This window comes from Macrobrachium nipponense, chromosome 20 (genome assembly GCF_015104395.2).
Source record: "Macrobrachium nipponense isolate FS-2020 chromosome 20, ASM1510439v2, whole genome shotgun sequence".
Lineage (NCBI taxonomy): Eukaryota > Metazoa > Arthropoda > Malacostraca > Decapoda > Palaemonidae > Macrobrachium > Macrobrachium nipponense.
The window spans coordinates 23,919,199-23,938,046 of NC_061089.1; the positions used below are offsets into that span (position 1 = coordinate 23,919,199).

Consider the following 18,848-nt stretch of genomic DNA (forward strand, 5'->3'; position numbering starts at 1 on the left):
AATGAAGGAAGAGTTACAGTTTTAATTTTAAAAAAAAAAAATTTTTATCAATAAAAACCAAAATAAATCATTCGATCACTCTGAAATTTTTTTTGGGAACATCACCTTATATATATGTATAACGTATAATAATTCATAAAAATCGGAGCATTATTTCTATATAAGCAGACACCCCCTTAATAAGGTACCGCAAGTTAATAACATTTATATGACAAAGTCTTGTACTCTGAATGAACATACATAATATGTATCACTGTCATGACACAAATACAAGAAATCCTGAAATTAAACTTTTGTAATTAAAAAACGAGACTTGGTTTCTTTTCTTTAACTGTCTGGAAACAATCAAGTACGTACGTACTATCTGAGAAATAATTTTCATATAGTACATATTTTAGTCATTACTCAAAATATACCATTTCATACTTACCATAGAATTATTTCCATTATCCAAAAGTGTTCCCTAACTGGCAAGTTGAAAGGAAGTCATGAGGAATGAAATGCTTAATAGCAGCAGATCATCTGATATTAGTAGTTTACTCTCATATGCATTTCTCACAATTCTTTTGCAGAAGTTTTTTCTTAACTGAAATACAAAATATAATTCTAGAATATTTCACTTTACAGAGATACCTAAGAAATGAGACTTCAATGTCAACAATGATGTCTTCCATTGCACACAAAAATGGAGATTAATGTTAAAACCATCCTTAAATTTCATATCTATACTACTAAAAGAACCACTTACTATAATTCACCCAAGTGGAAATATGTATTACAATGGTAAATGCAAATTTCAAAAAAATATTATTGTAACTTGCATTTTTACCTAGCTTTGCCAGCCTTGTGAATCTTTTATTACAGGGGTATTCCTTGGAACCAAGCATGTTCAGTTGACATAGCTTATTCTAAGGTATTGTAGTTCCAAAGTGGAACCTGTGGTAATAGCTGCCAGCTCACCTAGCTGCACACCCATAGCTTTTTCTTTCAGCCTAAGGAATAATCATGGATTGGTTAAAGATGAGATTATGACAAAAGCCTTAGGATGGTATGTCAAGAAAAAAATGCAAGCTACTTTAAAAAACTACTAAAGTACTTCTTCTGAAGATATATAAAACCATTGCCTTTATTCATACAATATGGTACTTACTCCATAGATGGGAGGTTTGGTTTCATGAACTGAAAAGTTATTTTGTTCTCAACATAGAACTGTCAGCTTCTAGGTCATGCATACAAGCAGGGGAAGGATGACTCCTGTGACCTCCTTGTAACCTGCTCATAAAGGCTGACAGTACCTGTCTAAGAGGCTGGTGTATGTGTAGGCACCAACTCTCAGAAAGTTTCAGGAAAACCCTCTTACCTACCTATGCATGAGATATCCAGCTTGGTAATTACTGTGGTAATTATTATCACAGCTACATAAAAATAACAATATTCTAAACCCAACCTAGGGAGAGCAGAGAAAACATGCTCATAATGTAACCTTTGGATAAGTGCTCCAATGTTTAACTCACCTGCACTTGACAAGACCTTGCACATACATGGACTGGGCTGTCTATATTTAGGAAAATGAAAGGAGGGAAAGGAGACCTATCATCTATAATATTCATTTTAGTGACACATATCCAACCATGAACTTTACATATGTCAGATGCTCTTGTCTAATTGAGCACATGTAACTGTACAATGTGCTGAGTGCCTAAAAACTTGTCAGTGACAACCCTAAAAAGAGTAAAATGAGATGAGAGTGGTCTGCTTGTGCCAGAACATAGGCCTCAGTACCTGTACCACCAAGAAGTTCCTTATGAATAAGACGGACTGTGCAATTGTTGGGTTTTCGTAGGCTCATGAATTGGGCACAGTGTCTTTTCACTAACCAGATAACTAGCAGGCCAGTTAGACTATCCACCACAAGAAGCCAGAAGGAAATGGTTATTCTTGGACATTTCTCTCTACCAGTTAATGCTAACAAACAGGTGTTGACCCTTGGGCCTAAGTTGTCACTCAGCAAAACTTACACCAAGCACAAAAACATATCTTGATCATTGCCTATGAAGACTTGGGACAGAAAAACTAAAACCTGGAGTCCAAGACAATGATCCATGATCAGAAGTAAGGGAAGCTGACCAGGTAGAGTTAACCTCATCATGTTTCTAAACCAACAAAACCAACTTTACTAGAACAGGAACCTGCACTTTCACAAGAATGCTGACTGGTGGACAATCCAGTAGACCCAGGACTGGGACTGCAGAAAGTGAGCAGGTCATGGGCAAGATGCAACGTGGATGGTAGATGGTGACAACCACATGGAATTAATTATGGTAATGACAGTTATTTAAACATGATGCATCAACAGTGATAAAAGGAACACGTATACATTAGAAACTACCTAGTGCTAACTACCTATAATCACTGTAATATAGGCAGCACAAAACATAAAACAGGCCGAGTTGGTCACACAAGTATGTAGCCATAGTATACTGTTAGGTGTCATAAACATTGGGTTATGTCTTTAAAACAATGGTAATTTATTAATATAATTAATTCATAATTACTACCATAACACTGCCACAAAAGTACTTCCTCACAATCGTACTCAATTAAGACAGCTAACTGGATACTATAAAAACTATTTCTGTTGTTTTATAATTTTGTTTACCTGGTCTACTCCTAAGCAGCACATAAATGCTATGGGTCATATTAGATACATTATTAAAGTATTAGTTATAGGAATTATTGTGCCAAATTTTACATAAACTAGGTATATATAAGATTTTAATTTGTTTGCCAAAGCTCATTATTACAAAAATGCAAATTTAATAACCCCATAGGGAAAAGCAACTACTACAGTACCACTCAAATATCTGACAAAAACATGCTGGATAAAGCTAACATAACTTACCCCTTTAGGCCAGAAAAGAGAAATTATGACATCCAATATTTTGTTCCTTACTAAAAGCCATTCCACCTGGAAAATCAAAATAAAAACTATTAGCATTATTAAAACTGACAGTAGTAGGTACATTATGAAATAATATTGCATTTAAATGATGAAATCCTAAAATGATATTGTTAAGATACAATGAAGTTTTATACATGCAACTTACCCGGCAGATATATACTAGCATAGACTCCGTCGTCCCGACAGAATTCAAAACTCGCGGCACACGCTACAGGTAGGTCAGGTGATCTACCATTCCCGCCGCTGGGTGGCGGTATCCGGAACCATTCCCGTTTTCTAAGCCAGATTTTCTCTTCCACCTGTCTCTGAGGGGAGGGCTGGGTGGGCCCTTAATCGTATATATCTGCCAGGTAAGTATGTATAAAACTTCATTGTATCTTAACAATATCATTTTTATACATGCAACTTACCCGGCAGATATATACTTAGCTGATTGACACCCTTGGTGGAGGGTAAGAGACAGCTAAATACATACAAAAATAAAAATTTTAATAACGGGAAACAACAATTGTTGTAGGATATCAATCCTTGGTTCTTACCTGTCTGGGCAGAAGACTTCATGATTACTGTCATTTAGTCTGCATGCCTCAAGAGCTTCAGCGAGGTAACGACCTATAACCAAATAGCCCTTCTGGATCATGTCAATGGGGGCTAGCCCGCTTACGCGACAGAGCCTGCATGGATCGTGCCAATGGGGGCTTACCCGCTTACATGGCAGAGCCTGACCTGTATCTTATCAATGGGGGCTAGCCCTCTTACATGACAGAGCTTTAGGTTTTACATAATGCACAACGAGGAGACCACAAGTTAATCCCGACCACCTGACCTTCCTAACCATGTTAAATCTAGGAACTGAAAGGGGTTATTCCTATACCCTCTTCCAATCAACCATAAAAACCAAACACCATAATGCTAAAATTACATTAACTAAACTAATTAGGATTAACCTCAGCTCCTCCTCCCAGCACTAAATCCGCGGAAACGTATGCTCCCAGTGAAAAGCACTTCTCATAAGTAACTCTCACATCTCTTAGATAGTGAGAAGCGAACACGAGTTACATTCCAATACGTGGACTCTATAGGGCTTGAAGGGACCACGTTTTATGAAAGGCCATTGAGGTTGCTATGGCCCTCACTTCGTGTGCTTTCACTCTGAGGAGCCTAAACTGTTCTTCTCCACATCTAAGATGCGCTTCCTTAATAATGTCTTTAATGAAAAACGTAAGGGCGTTTTTTGAAATGGGGTCTGTCGGATCCTTGACCGAACACCAAAGACTTTCTGCGTACCTCCAAAAGAGACTTTCTTTGTAATAAAATTTCAGAGCTCTTACGGGACATAGGGTCTTCTCCTGTTCTTCTCCCGTAAGAGAAGAGAGTGCTTTCACTTTGAAGCTTCTAGGCCATGGTTTTGATAGGTTTTCGTTCTTGGCTAAGAAGAGAGGCTTAAAAGAGCAAATTGCAGCCTCCTTCTTAAAACCCACTCTGCCTTCTAACGCTTGAAGTTCACTCACCCTTTTTGCCGTGCTAGGGCGAACAGGAATAGAGACTTCCTTGTCAAATCTCTAAAGGAAGAATTATTGGCAGGTACGAATTTTTTCAGACATAAGATAATGAAGTACTATATCCAAGTTCCAACTGGGATTCTTGTGTTCTGACTTTTTGAGGTCTCGAAAGACCTAATAAGATCATGTAGGTCTTATTGTCCGACACATCCAGGCCCCTATGCCTGAAAACCGAGGCCAGCATACTTCTATACCCCTTGATCGTAGAGACAGCTAGGCCACACTTTCTTCTAAGGTAAAGAAGAAAATTTGCAATGTCGGTTATAGAGGTACTGGAAGAGGATACCTCATGCGCCCTTGCACCATCTTCTAAACACCTCCCACTTCGACTGGTACACTCGTAACGTTGGAGGGTCTCCTGGCTCTTGCGATTGCTTTGAAGCTTCTCGAGAAAACCCCCTCGCTCTAACGAGTCCTTCGATAGTCTGAAGTCAGTCAGACTTAGAGCGGGGAGGTTTTTGTGATACCTGTCGAAGTGGGGCTGTTTGAGAAGATCGTTCCTTAGTGGGAGCGATCTGGGAAGATCCACCATCCACTCCAGTAACTCTGTCACCCAATAATAGGGCTGGCCAAAAGGGGGCGATCAACGTCAATTTCGTTCCTTCTGAGGAGGCGAACTTCCTTATTACTTCCCCTACTAGTTTGAAGGGGGGGAAAAGCATACCCGTCTAGTCCCTTCCAATCCATGAGGAGGCCGTCTATCGCTATTGCTCTTGGATCTGCGATCGGGGAGCAATAATTCTCCAACCTCTTGTTCCAGTTGGTTGCGAACAAGTCTATGTTCGGCCTTCCCCATAACCCCCATAACTGCTCGCACACTTGAGGGTTGAGGGTCCATTAGGTGGGGAGGACTTGGTTTTTTCTGCTTAGCAGATCGCTCGAACATTTACTCTCTCCCTGTATAAATCTCGTTAGCAGAGAGATCTCCTTCTCTTGAGCCCAAAGCAACAACTCCCTCGCTGTCTCGTAAAGGGAGAATGAATGGGTTTTCATTGCTTTCTGATATACGCTAGGGCTGTCGTGTTGTCGGAATTGACCTGAATGATCGATCCTGAGATCTGCTTTTGAAAGTGCAATAGAGCTAAGTGAATGGCTTTCAATTCCTTTTTGTTTATGTGCCAGGACACCTGAGCTCCTTCCCAGGTGCCTGACACTTCTTCCGAACCAAAACGTTGCTCCCCATCCTACATCCGACGCGTCTGCAAACAACGCTCGGAGAGGGCTCTTTATGTGTAAGGATACTCCTTGACCGAGTTTCTTCGGGTCTAGCCCCCACCGAAGATCTTGCTTGATCTTGTCCGTGATCCTGAACGATTCTTCGAGGTCCTGGGAACTCTGATCCCAGTTCTCCTTCAGATAATACTGAAGGGGTCTTAGGTGCAGTCTCCCTAAGGAAACGAACTGCTCCAACGAGGATATGGTTCCCAGCAAACTCATCCATTCCCTCGCGGAGCAATGTTCTTTCCTAGAAACACTGACACCATTTGCAAGGCAGCGTTCTATTCTCTCTGTTGATGGAGACGCTTAGAAAACCCCGAGAATCCATCTGACAATCCCCAGATAAACTATGTTCTGCTGGGGATCCAGCTGGGACTTCTCGAGGTTGACTAGGAGTCCCAGTGACTGTGTCATCTTTAGTGTTACCGAAAGGTCCTCCAGACACTGATCCTTCACTTTGCTCGTATTAGCCAGTCGTCCAAATACACCGAGATCCTGATTCCTTTTAAATGTAGCCAATGCGCCACATCCTTAGGACACCCGTGAAGACTTGAGGGGCCGTTGACAGTCCGAAGCAAAGCGCTCGCAAATGGAAGACTCTTCCCTGTGACATGAATCTGAGGTATTTCCTTGATGCCGGATGAATTGGGACATGGAAATATGCATCTTGAAGGTCCAGGATACCATCCAGTCCCCTGGACGAAGAGCAGAAAGTACAGTGGAAGAAGTCTCCATCGAGAACTTCTTCTTGATCACAAAGAAGTTCAGCGTACTTACGTCCCAACCAAAACCGGCCTCCACCCGCCCGAGGCTTTGGGTACCAGGAATAGACGGTTGTAGAAACTGGTGAATGGAGATCTTGAACGGTTCTATTGCCCTCTTCTGCAGCATAAGTTCTACTGCTTGCAGGAGAGCTTGACTCTTGACAGGATCTTGTATCTCGCTGTTAACTCCCTTGGAAGTTCTTGTTAAGGGAGGATATTCCCTGAAGGGGATGAGGTATCCTCTCTCGAGGATAGAGAGGGTCCAGCTGTCGCCCTCTCTGCGCCCAGATCTGGCAAAGTTCGAAAGTCTGGCGCCTACAGCTATCTGGAGGACTTCTTCATTTTGCCTTCCCGGGCAAGGTCTCCTGGAAGGTCTTCCTCTGGTCCGTATTTCTACCTCTAAAAGGGGTTCTTGAGGAGGAAGAGACTCCTCGAAAGGGCTGCTGAAGAGGTGTTTCTTTCTCCTTCTTGAAGGGAAACAGCAGGCCTGAACTCTTTGCTGACTGTGTCAGTAGATCCTGCGTAGCCTTACCAGCTAAAGATTTTGCTATATCCCTCACCGTGTCCAGTGGAAAAAAAGGAAAAAGGTGGTTAGATAGTGGAGAATATAGCAAGGCCGACCTCTGCAGAGGAGAAAGACTGACTTGGACAGGAAAGAACCGTACACTGCTCTCTTTTTTTTAATACTCCCGATCCAAAAAGGGCAGCCACTTCCACCGAACCGTCCATCACTGCTCTGTCTAAACAAGATAATACACTCGATAGTTCCTCCATACTGACAAATTCGGGATCTTGGGCTCTCTTCGCAAGGGCTCCCAAAGCCCAGTCCATAAAATTAAATACTTCGAGTGTCCTGAAGAGGCCCTTTAGGAGATGATCTAGTTCACACATCCCCCACGTCGCTTTTGCTGAGAGTAGAGCGCGCCTCCTTGAAGAATCGACTAAGGAAGCGTAATCTGCATCTGCGGATGAAGGCAGTCCTAAGCTCATAGGCTCCTGGGTATCGTACCATCTTCCAGGTTTACCCGTCAACTTTGAAGGAGGGCATGAAAAAACAGTCTTGCCCGCTTCTCTTAGTTTTAAGCCACTCTCCAAAGCCTTTGAATGCTTTTTTCATGCTAAGGGTAGGACACATTTTCACGAATGTGGATGCTTTGGAGACTTCGTGCTGGACAACAAAGATCCTGGAGAGGCGGATCGCTGGTTGAAGCTTACCCCCGAACTCCTGCCAACAACAACAAAGACAAGCTCTTATAGTCAGAGGACTACTAAATCCACTGGTAATTCCTCATCCGAGACTTCTAAGTCTCCGGCTGTAGGAGATCCCTTCGAAGGAGAGCGGTTCTTAGAAGTAGAGGGACTTCTCTCAAAAGAAGATCGTTGTCCGTGCGACCTATTCTTGCTACTGCAAGGCGCAAGGGAGCTCGTAAAGGCAGGAGATCTCCTCTCAGTAACCTGTTTTCTACCAGGTGAAGGGCCCCTACTCTCAGAAGAGCTCATAAAGTGCGAAGGGGTCTTACTCCGACCTAAGCTCCTACAAGGTTCCCGGCGCCTGCTTGAACCCTGGTTCCTTTGACTCCTGAACGCCTGCTTGACTCCTGGCGTTGCTAGACTTCCTGGCGCCGCTTGACTCCTGACGCCTGCTTGACTCCTGGAAGGTCTGCTTGACTCCTGGCGCCGCTTGACTCTGCCTGCTTGATCCTGAAGCCTGTTGCCTCCTGGCGCCTGCTTGACTCCTGGCGCCTGTCTTGACTCCTGGTAAGCTCTTGACACCTCTCACTAGACTCCTGGCGTCTGGTAAGCTCTATACGCCTACTTATATTCTTGGCGCCCTACTAGGCTCTGTCAAACTCCTGGCGTTTGAAAACATCCTGTATTCTTAGGCTCTTGACGCCTAAACCTGGTCCTCCGAATAGAGGAGTCGACTCCTGAACCTCTCCGAAAAGACGTAGTGATCGTTTGCTCTGCGAGCGGCTACCGCTGGGAACTTTCTTTCTATACAGAGGTGAGGATCGCTTAAAGGGAGAACGAGAGAGTCTCTCAGGTGACGAACGCCTGCTAGAGTGAGAAACTTCCCTTCTACCAGGAGAAGACTCGATCTCTTCACTGGAAGGGAGGAGTCTTTTATTCGAGACGCCATATGTAGAGCGCCTACCAGGGAGGATATTGTTCCAGTAGATTAAGCAGGAAGAGCTTAGTCGGGTCTTGAGGCGCTGGAGACGGTCTTCTAGCCTTCTTACTACTCGAAGGAAAATTCTCTGGAAAGCGCTCAGGGCTCGAATCAAAAGCGTCTCCTTTCGGTGCGACCCACGATCTCTTCAACGGACGAGACTTCGAAGCAGAGCTCCATCCACGCCTAGACGAGGAGGAGTCCGACGCGGAAAAGCACTCTTCCAGGATGCCTTTTCTACGGTTATCCAAGGCAGCCTGGGTCGTTACTTCAGGATCTGCCGAAGGGACGCCTGATCGTTGGGGATGCTCCACATCCTCCCTGCGGCTTTTGACATTCCTCCTCCCCTGGTCCTGGGAGTTTGGAAGCGGTCTAGGCTAGGAGCAATGCGGAGCCGATCAGGCGCCCCCTCCACTGCACTAGGGTCACTGTACTCACTGACACTCTTACCTTGCGTTTCCATAGCTTTAAGCTGATCCTGAAGCTCCCTGATCGAGGATCTCATTCTTTCCATTTCTGAAAGTGAATCCTAGATTCAACGCAGGGAGAAGGGGCTGAGGTTATGGGAGAAACATCATCTAGCTTGTTAGTTTCTAATTCAGGCTCAATGAACAGGATCTATCCGAGCTTCTTGCTGAAGCTTTTCTAGCTCTATCCTTCTCTCTTTTCTTAATATAAGAAGCTAAATCCTTCCATCCTTGCTCTGTAAGTCCCTCACATTCAGCACAAGTTCTATCAAATGCACACTCAGAACCTCTACATTTAATACAAAGTGTATGAGGATCTACCTCTGCTTTAAACAACCTAGTTCTGCATTCGTCCCTTGCACACACCCTAAACTTAGGTGTTACCTTAACTTCAGCCATATTAATAGAAAAAACCAAATCCAAGTCCTAACACAGTCCACAATAAGCGTATACCAATCCTGAGAAAAAACAAGAGTACTTCACCAAATCAGTCCAACCAATTCTCGGCAAACGAGCAGAATTCCAACAGGAGAGACCAAACAACAGTTGTTGGCCGGCCTCAGCGACAGAGAAATCTGGCTTAGAAAACGGGAATGGTTCCGGATACCGCCACACAGCGGCGGGAATGGTAGATCACCTGACCTACTGTAGCGTGTACCGCGAGTTTTGAATCTGTCGGGACGACGGAGTCTATAGCTAAGTATATATCTGCTGGGTAAGTTGCATGTATAAAAATGTTATTTACCTAACTGAATTTTAGTTAAATTTACATACTGTATATGGTGATTTTTTTCAAGATAACTAGAATTTTTCCAAACAATATACAAACCCAGTCTTTTATATGGATAGTACCTTCAGCAACAACTGATACATTCACTGAAGCTTGGTAAAAAGGTTTTTAAATCTCACAGCAGCTAGAGGCGAGGTGTGGGAACCACCCATGGAGTCAGATGTACAATGTTACTTTTCATCCTGACACCTGTGCCCTACACATGCAACCTGGGAAGCTACGCACATTATGAGCATCTGGTCAACACCACCTCTACTCTGCACCCTTTTACCAAAGCATAGGAGTAACAAAACCGGGGCAGTCCTCTAGTCCAGGGTGTGGGAAGACTGAAGGTCTAGATCACAATCAGGAACTTCCATATCAATGCTACCTATGGTAGATCTCACTTACAGATGAGCAAAACTGCCATTTACACCAAAAAAGGGAACACACTCACTCAAAGTCCTACAGAACCTCTTGAACCTCTTGTGAGATGACTTCTTATATATTTCTTCTCCTCCCTGGTGGAGGAGGAGGAGGTTGTTTTATGTGTATTCACCTTACTCCATCCTCGGAACTTCATTTCCCAAGATGGTTGAAAAACTGGTAGAGCAGAGATCAGTATCATCATTAGTCTAGCATGATGTTATGGCATTATACTAATGGTTTTTTTCTAATTAATGACCCTATAATTTATCTTTTTTTTATTTATATTCTTATTTAATGTTTGTTTATTTATTTTAGTCATAGTTTTGTTGCTATTTTTTTGAGTCACTATTCACTTCTTTCCCCATTCATCATGAACCTTTCTCCTTTCAAATGTAATGGAGGGAGGGCTTATAAAAACATAGTTAAATAAATAAGAGTCCTGCATATTCCAAAATCCACAACGATGATTATCACCTAACAGCATGATGACTGCTAAATGAGGTCTGACCATGCTGAACTCCTTAGCAGGAACAGAAACCAATGATGAAACAGAATAGTCCTTAAAAGATGATTACAGCTAAGTGATTTATAATAAGCAGCAAAGGACTGAGTGAAGGCCACTTCTACTGCAAGTACAGTGGAACCTCAACATACGAAAGTCCCTACTTACGAAAAATCCAAGTTACGAAAGCAAAGACGAAGATTTTTTTGCTTCTGTATACAAAAATAATTCAAGTTGCAAAAGGGTTAAGTCCGAGATTCGCCCGGACCTCCAAGAACAATTTTAAAACTCGGCCCGCCAAAAACTGAGTAGATTTGCCACCATCCCTCCGCTCTCTCCATTGGTTCCTGATGCTAGTCACTGCCATAACATCCTGCTCTCCTATTAGTCAGCATCATGCCTCTATGTAAAGGCATTCCTTGACCATTTTTTGTGGCAGCGTTATCGTAAACACTGGAATTCATTCATTCACATATGTTTTGCTTGTTAACATAAATTCGTGTTAGTGATTTCGCTTTCGTTGTACTGTAAGTTACTTTATCGTGTTGTGTGTGAACTTAATTACTTATGTTATTAGCCATGGGTCTCAAGAATGTTGCTGAAATTCACGGAAAGAAGAGGATGCTTTCTATGGAGAACAAAGATAGAGATAATCAAGAAGTGTTAATGTTTTCTGCCATTTGTTAATGTGTTTCATAAAGTTTAGTGTTAATGTTTTCTGCTATTTTTTAATGTGTTTCGTAAAGTTGAGTGTTCATGTTTTCTGCCATTTGTCCTCCTCCTCTGTCGCCACTTTCGGAGATCACCTCACTCGAAAGGTAAGTTTCCACATTTGACTACATATGTACGTACATGTACGTAAAGTAGTTCTTGTACCATGTACACTAATAACTTTATTTACAAGTACGTACTACAATAAGGGTTATATTAGGTATTGAATGGTCCAAATTGTTGTATTTCATTGTTTATTGGTCAATTTAGCTTTATTATAAAATTTACTGTGGTGTTTTTGTAGCGCTTGGAACGAATTAGGCAATTTACATGTAAAATGTAGTTCAAGATACGAAAAAATCAGGTTACGAAGGCCGCTTTGGAACGGATTAATTTCGTATCCTGAGGTACACTGTACTACTGTATTCTTATGATGCCGCACTATCTTTTCAATTATGAAGTGGGCCAGCCTAAACATTCCTCATAGGGTACTTTTGGGATGCAAGGGCTGCCCCTGTAAAAACAAACAACATACCCTACATAATAAACAGAAAATCCCAAAGGTTTCGATTTCCAGGTGGTCAGGGTGAAGCGCAGCATGACAGCTGTACTTGACAGTGGCCAAAGAAAATGTGTTTGACAATGGCAAGTGAGTTGGGCAGGGAGAAGGGGGTGGCTACCATCAGTTTGGTAACAACTAATTGCACTGAGAACCACCTTCTTATTAGGCAATTATTTGTATTCCCATAAGAACAATGAATAATCATTACAAACACCACAACTCCTACATTTTTCAGAAAGTTTAAAACAAGATGAAACCCTGAGTGATGAATTACCTTTTTCTTTTCACCTCCTGGTGAACAATGACTTTCTTGATAAAATGAAGCTGTCTGTGTGGATTCATAATCTGCATATCCAGTGCTTTGTAGGTGCTGATCTAAAGCACTTCCCTGAAAAAGATATTAAAATTTTATGCAATTGTACATCTGTATACATATTGTAGAACAAAAGATTTTATGAAATCACACATCCAGATACCTTCCATTTTCATTTGGCTTAGGTTTTTTAGCTAAAAATTACTGTATTATCTACTGAAATTATGCTAAGTTTCTCGAGATAAAATGTTTACTAAAAGAAAACTAAAAAAATTTGTAAGTAATTTGTATGCTTCTTTGGTACATAAACTTGATAATATGTAAGGTAGTTAACTGATGGTGAGTAAACGAGTGGAGAGAAATGCCCACTCACTCTAAGTCACAATGCACTTTTACCTTGGATTATTGAGACGTGCTGGTGTGTATACTTAGGAAAGAACAAATTACTTAAAAAATTTCTGATTTGTTCCAGTTGATTATAATCCTTCTTTTTAAGCAACACAGAGTTCAGTTTACTTTGTAGCATTATCCTCGGTCTACGTGTTAGTGCAATCTGTGGTAAATCTTTGTTTGAATTTGAAGTGGAGAATAAAGTTGTTTGGAAGGATGCACATTTTCTGATTTCTTCCAACTATTTTGCGGCCTACATTTGTCTATTTGTTGCATATGAAACTGAGTTGCAACATTTAATGGTGGCCTGACTTAATAGTAATGTGGATTTTTTAAAAATCCCTGAAAAAGTGCATTTGACAAAATATGGCCATCTTGAAAGGTTGGAAAAAACCAAACATCTGCAAGGGGATGGGTTATTTGTTCCTTTCCAGTTTTAATGGCTTTGTTGGTTGATTTATAGACTTTTTGGCATACATACCAAGTCCTGGGGCAACTAAGGCCATTTAGCGCTGAAATGGAAATGGACACTGAAAAGATCTTAAAGGTGTAACAGGAGGAAAACCTCTCAATGTTACTGAATCCATTGTTAAGAGAGGGTGAACAGTAAGAATGAAGAAAGACAATATAAATAGAGGTACAGTAAAAGGAATGAAAGGGAGTTGCAGTTAGGGGCCGAAGGGTCACTGCAAAGAACCTTAAGTAATTTCTACATTGTACAGCACAAGGTGCACTGATAGCACTAGCCCCTTACGGGAGAATGGCTTTGTTAGATTAGCCAAGAGATTACTTGCGTATTGAACTGGAAGATTTGCTTGATGAATCTGATGCAAGAATTGCAACTCTGAATGATGCCAAAAACTGCTATGAAGCAGGAAGTGATGATCCTGATGAACTCAAAAAGCACATTGATGTTGCATTCCAGTTTCTTGATGCTAAACAATGGCAACTGAAGGCAGCCCAGCGCTTGGAAAAAATGGTCGAGAGTTCGAATCAACGTGTTCCATGGAAGTGATTCTAATGGATTTCCCCAAGTGTAAGATTACCTAGACTACAGGCGCCAAAATTCACTGGGACTCTTTTCTTGGTTTAATTGATTTTACCAATTTAACGATCAAAAGTAAACTCAGTTACCTTCAGTATTTGCTGGAATGTGAAGCTAAGTCTGCAACTATGAAAATGGTTTGAGTAGTGTGTCTACCAAAATTAGAGCTGTTTGATGCATCTACAGCAAGCTATAATGGCGTATCTTTAAATGACTGCTTTGAATCTATTCCTACCCTTATTTAAAATTTTTGGAAATTCTTAAGTGTTTTTGATGCTGTAAGGCACTGGAGAACAGAACAATGAGAGTTTCTGTTCAGCCTCGTGGTGAACAAATTGAGCATGAGGAATCCAAAGAATCTGAACAATCTTCATGCTATAGAGGATAGCAAAGCCCATTCCATCACCACAACCTGACTCTTGGCAACTGAGCTGGTCTGCCAGGACATTACTCATGCCTAGAATGTACCTGGCTGACAGCTTGATCCATTAGTGGGTAGCAAACCACCCAATCATTGATCTGCAATGCACACCAACATACAGCAGGAGACACCATCCCTCCTTGTTTGCTGACATATGCCACTAGTGTTGTTCTTCCTCTTAACACTACCAAGCGATTTACCAACTGATCATGAAATGCATGTAATGCTAGCCACATTGCCTTCATCTCCGCAACATTGTTGTGCAGAAGAGATGTGTCCTTTGCCCACACTCCTAAAATAAATGCACCTTTCAGGTGAGTACCCTAACCTTCCTCCAATGCATCCACATGCAAGAGAATTGCTAAAGGAGGGGAGTTCAACAAAATAACAATTTGTCGAAAACTGTATTTTTCGTAACTATACAAACCTGAGGTCCTTTACAATAGGAATGTAACTTGCGGCAGCTGGAACCGGTCGTAAGCTTCGAACAAGGGGTTCGGTAGTTAACTGCTTGTCCGACAGTCCGCACACCGCGCGACTGGGAGGTGAAGATCCACTTTGCTTTAGGCCCAGGAAAACATAGAGTGAGGGGTGGCATGAGGTGGGACTATGTGTAAAGGACCTCAGGTTTGTATACAGTAGGGCCTCGATAATCGCGGGGGATAGGGCCCAGAACTCCCCGTGATAGGTAAATACCCGTGTTATCCTGGTACCCCCCCTAAAAATTGCCAATCTCCTGGACGCAGAGCCGCAAGAACCGAGTTGGAGGTTTCCATAGAGAACTTCTGTTTCTCTACGAATCGGTTCAGTGCGCTCACATCCAGGACAGGTCTCCACCCTCCCGAGGCTTTTGGTACGAGGAACAGTCGATTGTAAAAGCCCTGAGAGTGTGGATCCTGTACTAATTCTATGGCCTCCTTGTCCAACATTTGTTCTACTAGTTGAAGAAGGGTCTTCCTCTTGACAGGGTCCGTGTACTTCGCCGACAGTTCCCTTGGAGTAGACGTCAAGGGAGGCCTGTCCTCACTATTGAGAGGGACCAGTTGTCCGCCCCTCTCGACGCCCATTCTTCTGCAAAGTTCAGAAGTCTGGCGCCTACTGGTGTTTGGAGGACTTGAGGTTCACTTGTTTTTCTTGGTAGGTCTAAAGGCAGAAGACCTACCTCTTCTTTCTGCTCCTCTCTTCTTAAAGGAGGACCGAGAAGATGAACTCCCTCGAAAGGGCGGCTTTGGGTTCCGTGTCTCCTTCTTCGTGGCAGGAGCAGCTGTCCTCGGCCTTTTGGTTGACTGTACCAGCAGATCTTGTGTCGCCTTCTCAGTAAGTGAGTGAGAAATGTCTCTCACTAACTGAGAAGGGAAAAGCTGGTTAGACAGAGGAGCGTACAGAAGGGACGACCTCTGTACCGGAGAGACAGCTTTTGTAAGAAAAGAACTGAATACAGTATATGGTTTCTTTTCTTATTTCGTTGTTACCTGAAAATAGAAATTTTCACACTACGTCACTTTCCTTCTCTTCATAGGGTTGTTGTAGCCCTATTGCTTTAACCCGTTCTTCTATATATGTACCAAAATATAAAAGGAAATGAAATATGTCTTCTACTGCATCATTGCAAAAAGGACAACAGGTGTTCTCCTTATGGTGCCTTTTTGCTATATTTAAATTAAGAGAGTTTGTTCTGGCTTTGAAGAGAAGGACTGAACCCGTAGAGTTGTCATAAATTTCTTCATCTTTTATTTCTCTTTTCACGTTTATATATGTTCACAGTCACTTTATTTTCCAACTCTTCTTTCCACCTCTCTGTGTCCCTATTCTGGCTTTGTCCTTTATTTCTGTTCTGGACATTCCTTCTAATTTTCTTAAATTTATTTTAACTTCATGCATGTACTTTTCCACTGTTTTCCACCATTTTTCTTTCTTTCTTGCATATCTGTAATTATTTTCTTCAGTATCTCTTTCCGTCCATTTAAAGTGTTATTTACAAAGCTTATCTTCCCATCATAATTCTACTTTTCATTGAAGAAGCTCCTATCTCCCCCTTAATGTGGCTACTACTGTACTTCTACATGCCCCTAATATTTTTCTATATACCCCATTCTCTATTCTTTTTGTAATTTTTCTATTTCTGCGTCTGTTAGATTAACCACATTGGTTCCGTATAAGACTGATGGTAGAGCTATGTTTTTCCAGAATGTTTTCCCTATAGAATTTTGTTGCAGCTTTTTTCTATCACAGAATAGGTTAGGTTGGCTAACTTCTGTGCTTTATTCAACATTTCTTTTTTCTGTAGCTTAAACAGATTTCTAGAGTCATTTATCTTTATTCCTAAATATGTAATGTTCTCCCTCACCTCTTCTGGTTTATCTTTCATGTTGAAAATAATGATGCTGCTTTTCTCTTTATTTATTTCTAGCCCACATTTGTTTCCTATATCTATTAAAATCTTGATGTTTATTCTTACATCTTCTATATTACTTGCTAGAACTAATCCATCGTCGGCAAAGAAAAGTGTCCCTATCTTTACTATTTCATTTTCAAATCCTGTCCCTTCCTCCTCCATTTTCTTAATTATTTAAATATGGTCATTAGTTTGAAAAGTGGAAGTAGAGCCTGTGCAACCTTGCCTAATCCCACTTGTAATTCCCATTTCCTGTTCAACTCCCTCCCCTAGGTCTATTATTGTGCTATCCCCTTCATATATGTTAACTACTGCCTCTATGATTTTTGGATGTATTTTGAAGTGTTTCATGACTTCGATCATGACTTCTCGTTTTACTGAGTCAAATGCTTTACTGTAATCGATAGCTATTACTATTAATGGTTTTCTATTCCTGTACGCTCTTCTACACCATATTGTAGTGTAAGGATGTTATCTTCTATCCTACTCCCTCCTGTAAATCCTGCTTGGCATTCGTGATCTTGTTCATTCAGTCTGAGGTGTGCTTCTATTTCGTCTTTTATCAGCATCATGAATACTTGTGTGATATATTTAATAAAGCTATAGGCCTTAAATCCTTAGCCCTTGGTTTCCTTTTCTTTTCTATCATTTTTGTTCTAGATTTCTTCCAAGATTCAGGCTTTTCTTTGATTTCTAGTTCTTTGTTGTAACACCTAACTAGTACTTCTATACAGGTTTTGCTCTTCATTAATGCTTTGTAAAGCTCTGTTTGATTCCATCTGGGCCTGCAGCTTTTTTAGCTTTGAGCTTACTTAGACAAGCTATGACTTTTTCCTTGGTTATCACAGGCTCCTGCATTGGGATTATCTTCCTTTTGCATTCCATCACTAGGTCCATGTGTCTTAGTACTTCTGGGAATCTATAGTCTCCAATTCTTATGATATCATCTTCTTCTGCCAACTCATTTTTCATATTCCATCCTTTTCTCTTTCGTTCCAGATTTCCTTTATTTTATTTTCGTTTGCTTTGCGTAAATGGTTCTCCAATAATTCACTAATTCTTCCTTTGTTTCAGCCTCATTTAGCTTGCTTCCCTGTTCATTATATAAGTGTATAGTTTCTTTTTTGGCTTTTTGCTTATTTCTTAACTTACCAATATTTTCCCAGAGCTCTTTGTTTTGTTTTTGTTCTTCTTATTTCTTCTGTTATTTCTTTTCATATATTGTTATCTTTTCTTCTTATTAATATCTGCACTTCTTTTTTCTTTGGTATATATTTCTTCTCTAGACTTTCTTTTACGACATTATCTCTCTCATTCCTTTTCTTCCTATTCAGCTCCTTCCTTTCTTCCGATAACCTTTCTTATTTCTTCACTGAACCAGGGTGTCTTCCTACTACTCCTCTACTAGAAACAAATTTCTCCTATTTGTTCTCATTAGCTTGTTCTGCTACTTCTTTTATTGATAAGTCCATATCTGTGATTCTGTCAATGTCTTTATCTATTAGGATCTCTTCTAATAATAAAGTCATTTAGGTTGTCTTCATCTGTTTGAAGTATTTTACTTCCCCCCATTTACCCTTGTTGAGATTCTTGTTCTTTGTCCTTTGAATGTTAAGTGAATGGTAATTAGGTTATGGTCTGAGATATCAAATTCCTTTTGTCTTCATCAATTACCATCTCCTCAAAATTTTTGTATTAACTTCTCATTGACTAAAGCAAAATCTATTACACTTTCATCTGCATTTCTCTCCCATGTGTATACTCCAGTGCATCTGTCTTCTGCGTTAAGTAGTATTAGCCTATGTTCATCATCCATTCTAATATTATTTCCCCGTTTCTGTCTGTATTCTGGTGGCCTAAGAAACCTATATGGCCATTAAAATCTCTAAAATCAGTAATGATTCTTGGTCGTTTATGTTTTTCATGATGTTTTCGTATTCTAGTTTTATTGCTTTATCTATTTTATCCTCCTCTGTATTTCCTACTGATAGGTATAACAACAAAATATGGATAGTATTATTGTATATTTTGCATTTAGCATATAGTAAGTCTTTGCTAATAGTCTCCACCTTGTTTAACTCTGTGTTATCACTGTCTCTTATATAGCATCATTAACCCTCCCCCTTTTTTTGTCTTTCATCTCCCTCATATTTTCTATTTTATTTATA

At 40.9% G+C, this 18,848-nt stretch overlaps 1 protein-coding gene across 1 annotated transcript; it reads right to left on the reverse strand.

The window, feature by feature from the left end:
* Window positions 1-434: 434 nt before the first annotated feature.
* On the reverse strand, window positions 435-16,842 carry LOC135219893 (uncharacterized). The gene is made up of 4 exons (XM_064257054.1): window positions 16,633-16,842; window positions 12,391-12,504; window positions 2,903-2,968; window positions 435-586 (listed from the first exon to the last, which is right to left on the reverse strand). The coding sequence occupies exons 1-4, from the start codon at window positions 16,840-16,842 to the stop codon at window positions 464-466; spliced, it is 513 nt and encodes a 170-aa protein (XP_064113124.1). The 3' UTR covers window positions 435-463.
* Window positions 16,843-18,848: the final 2,006 nt, after the last annotated feature.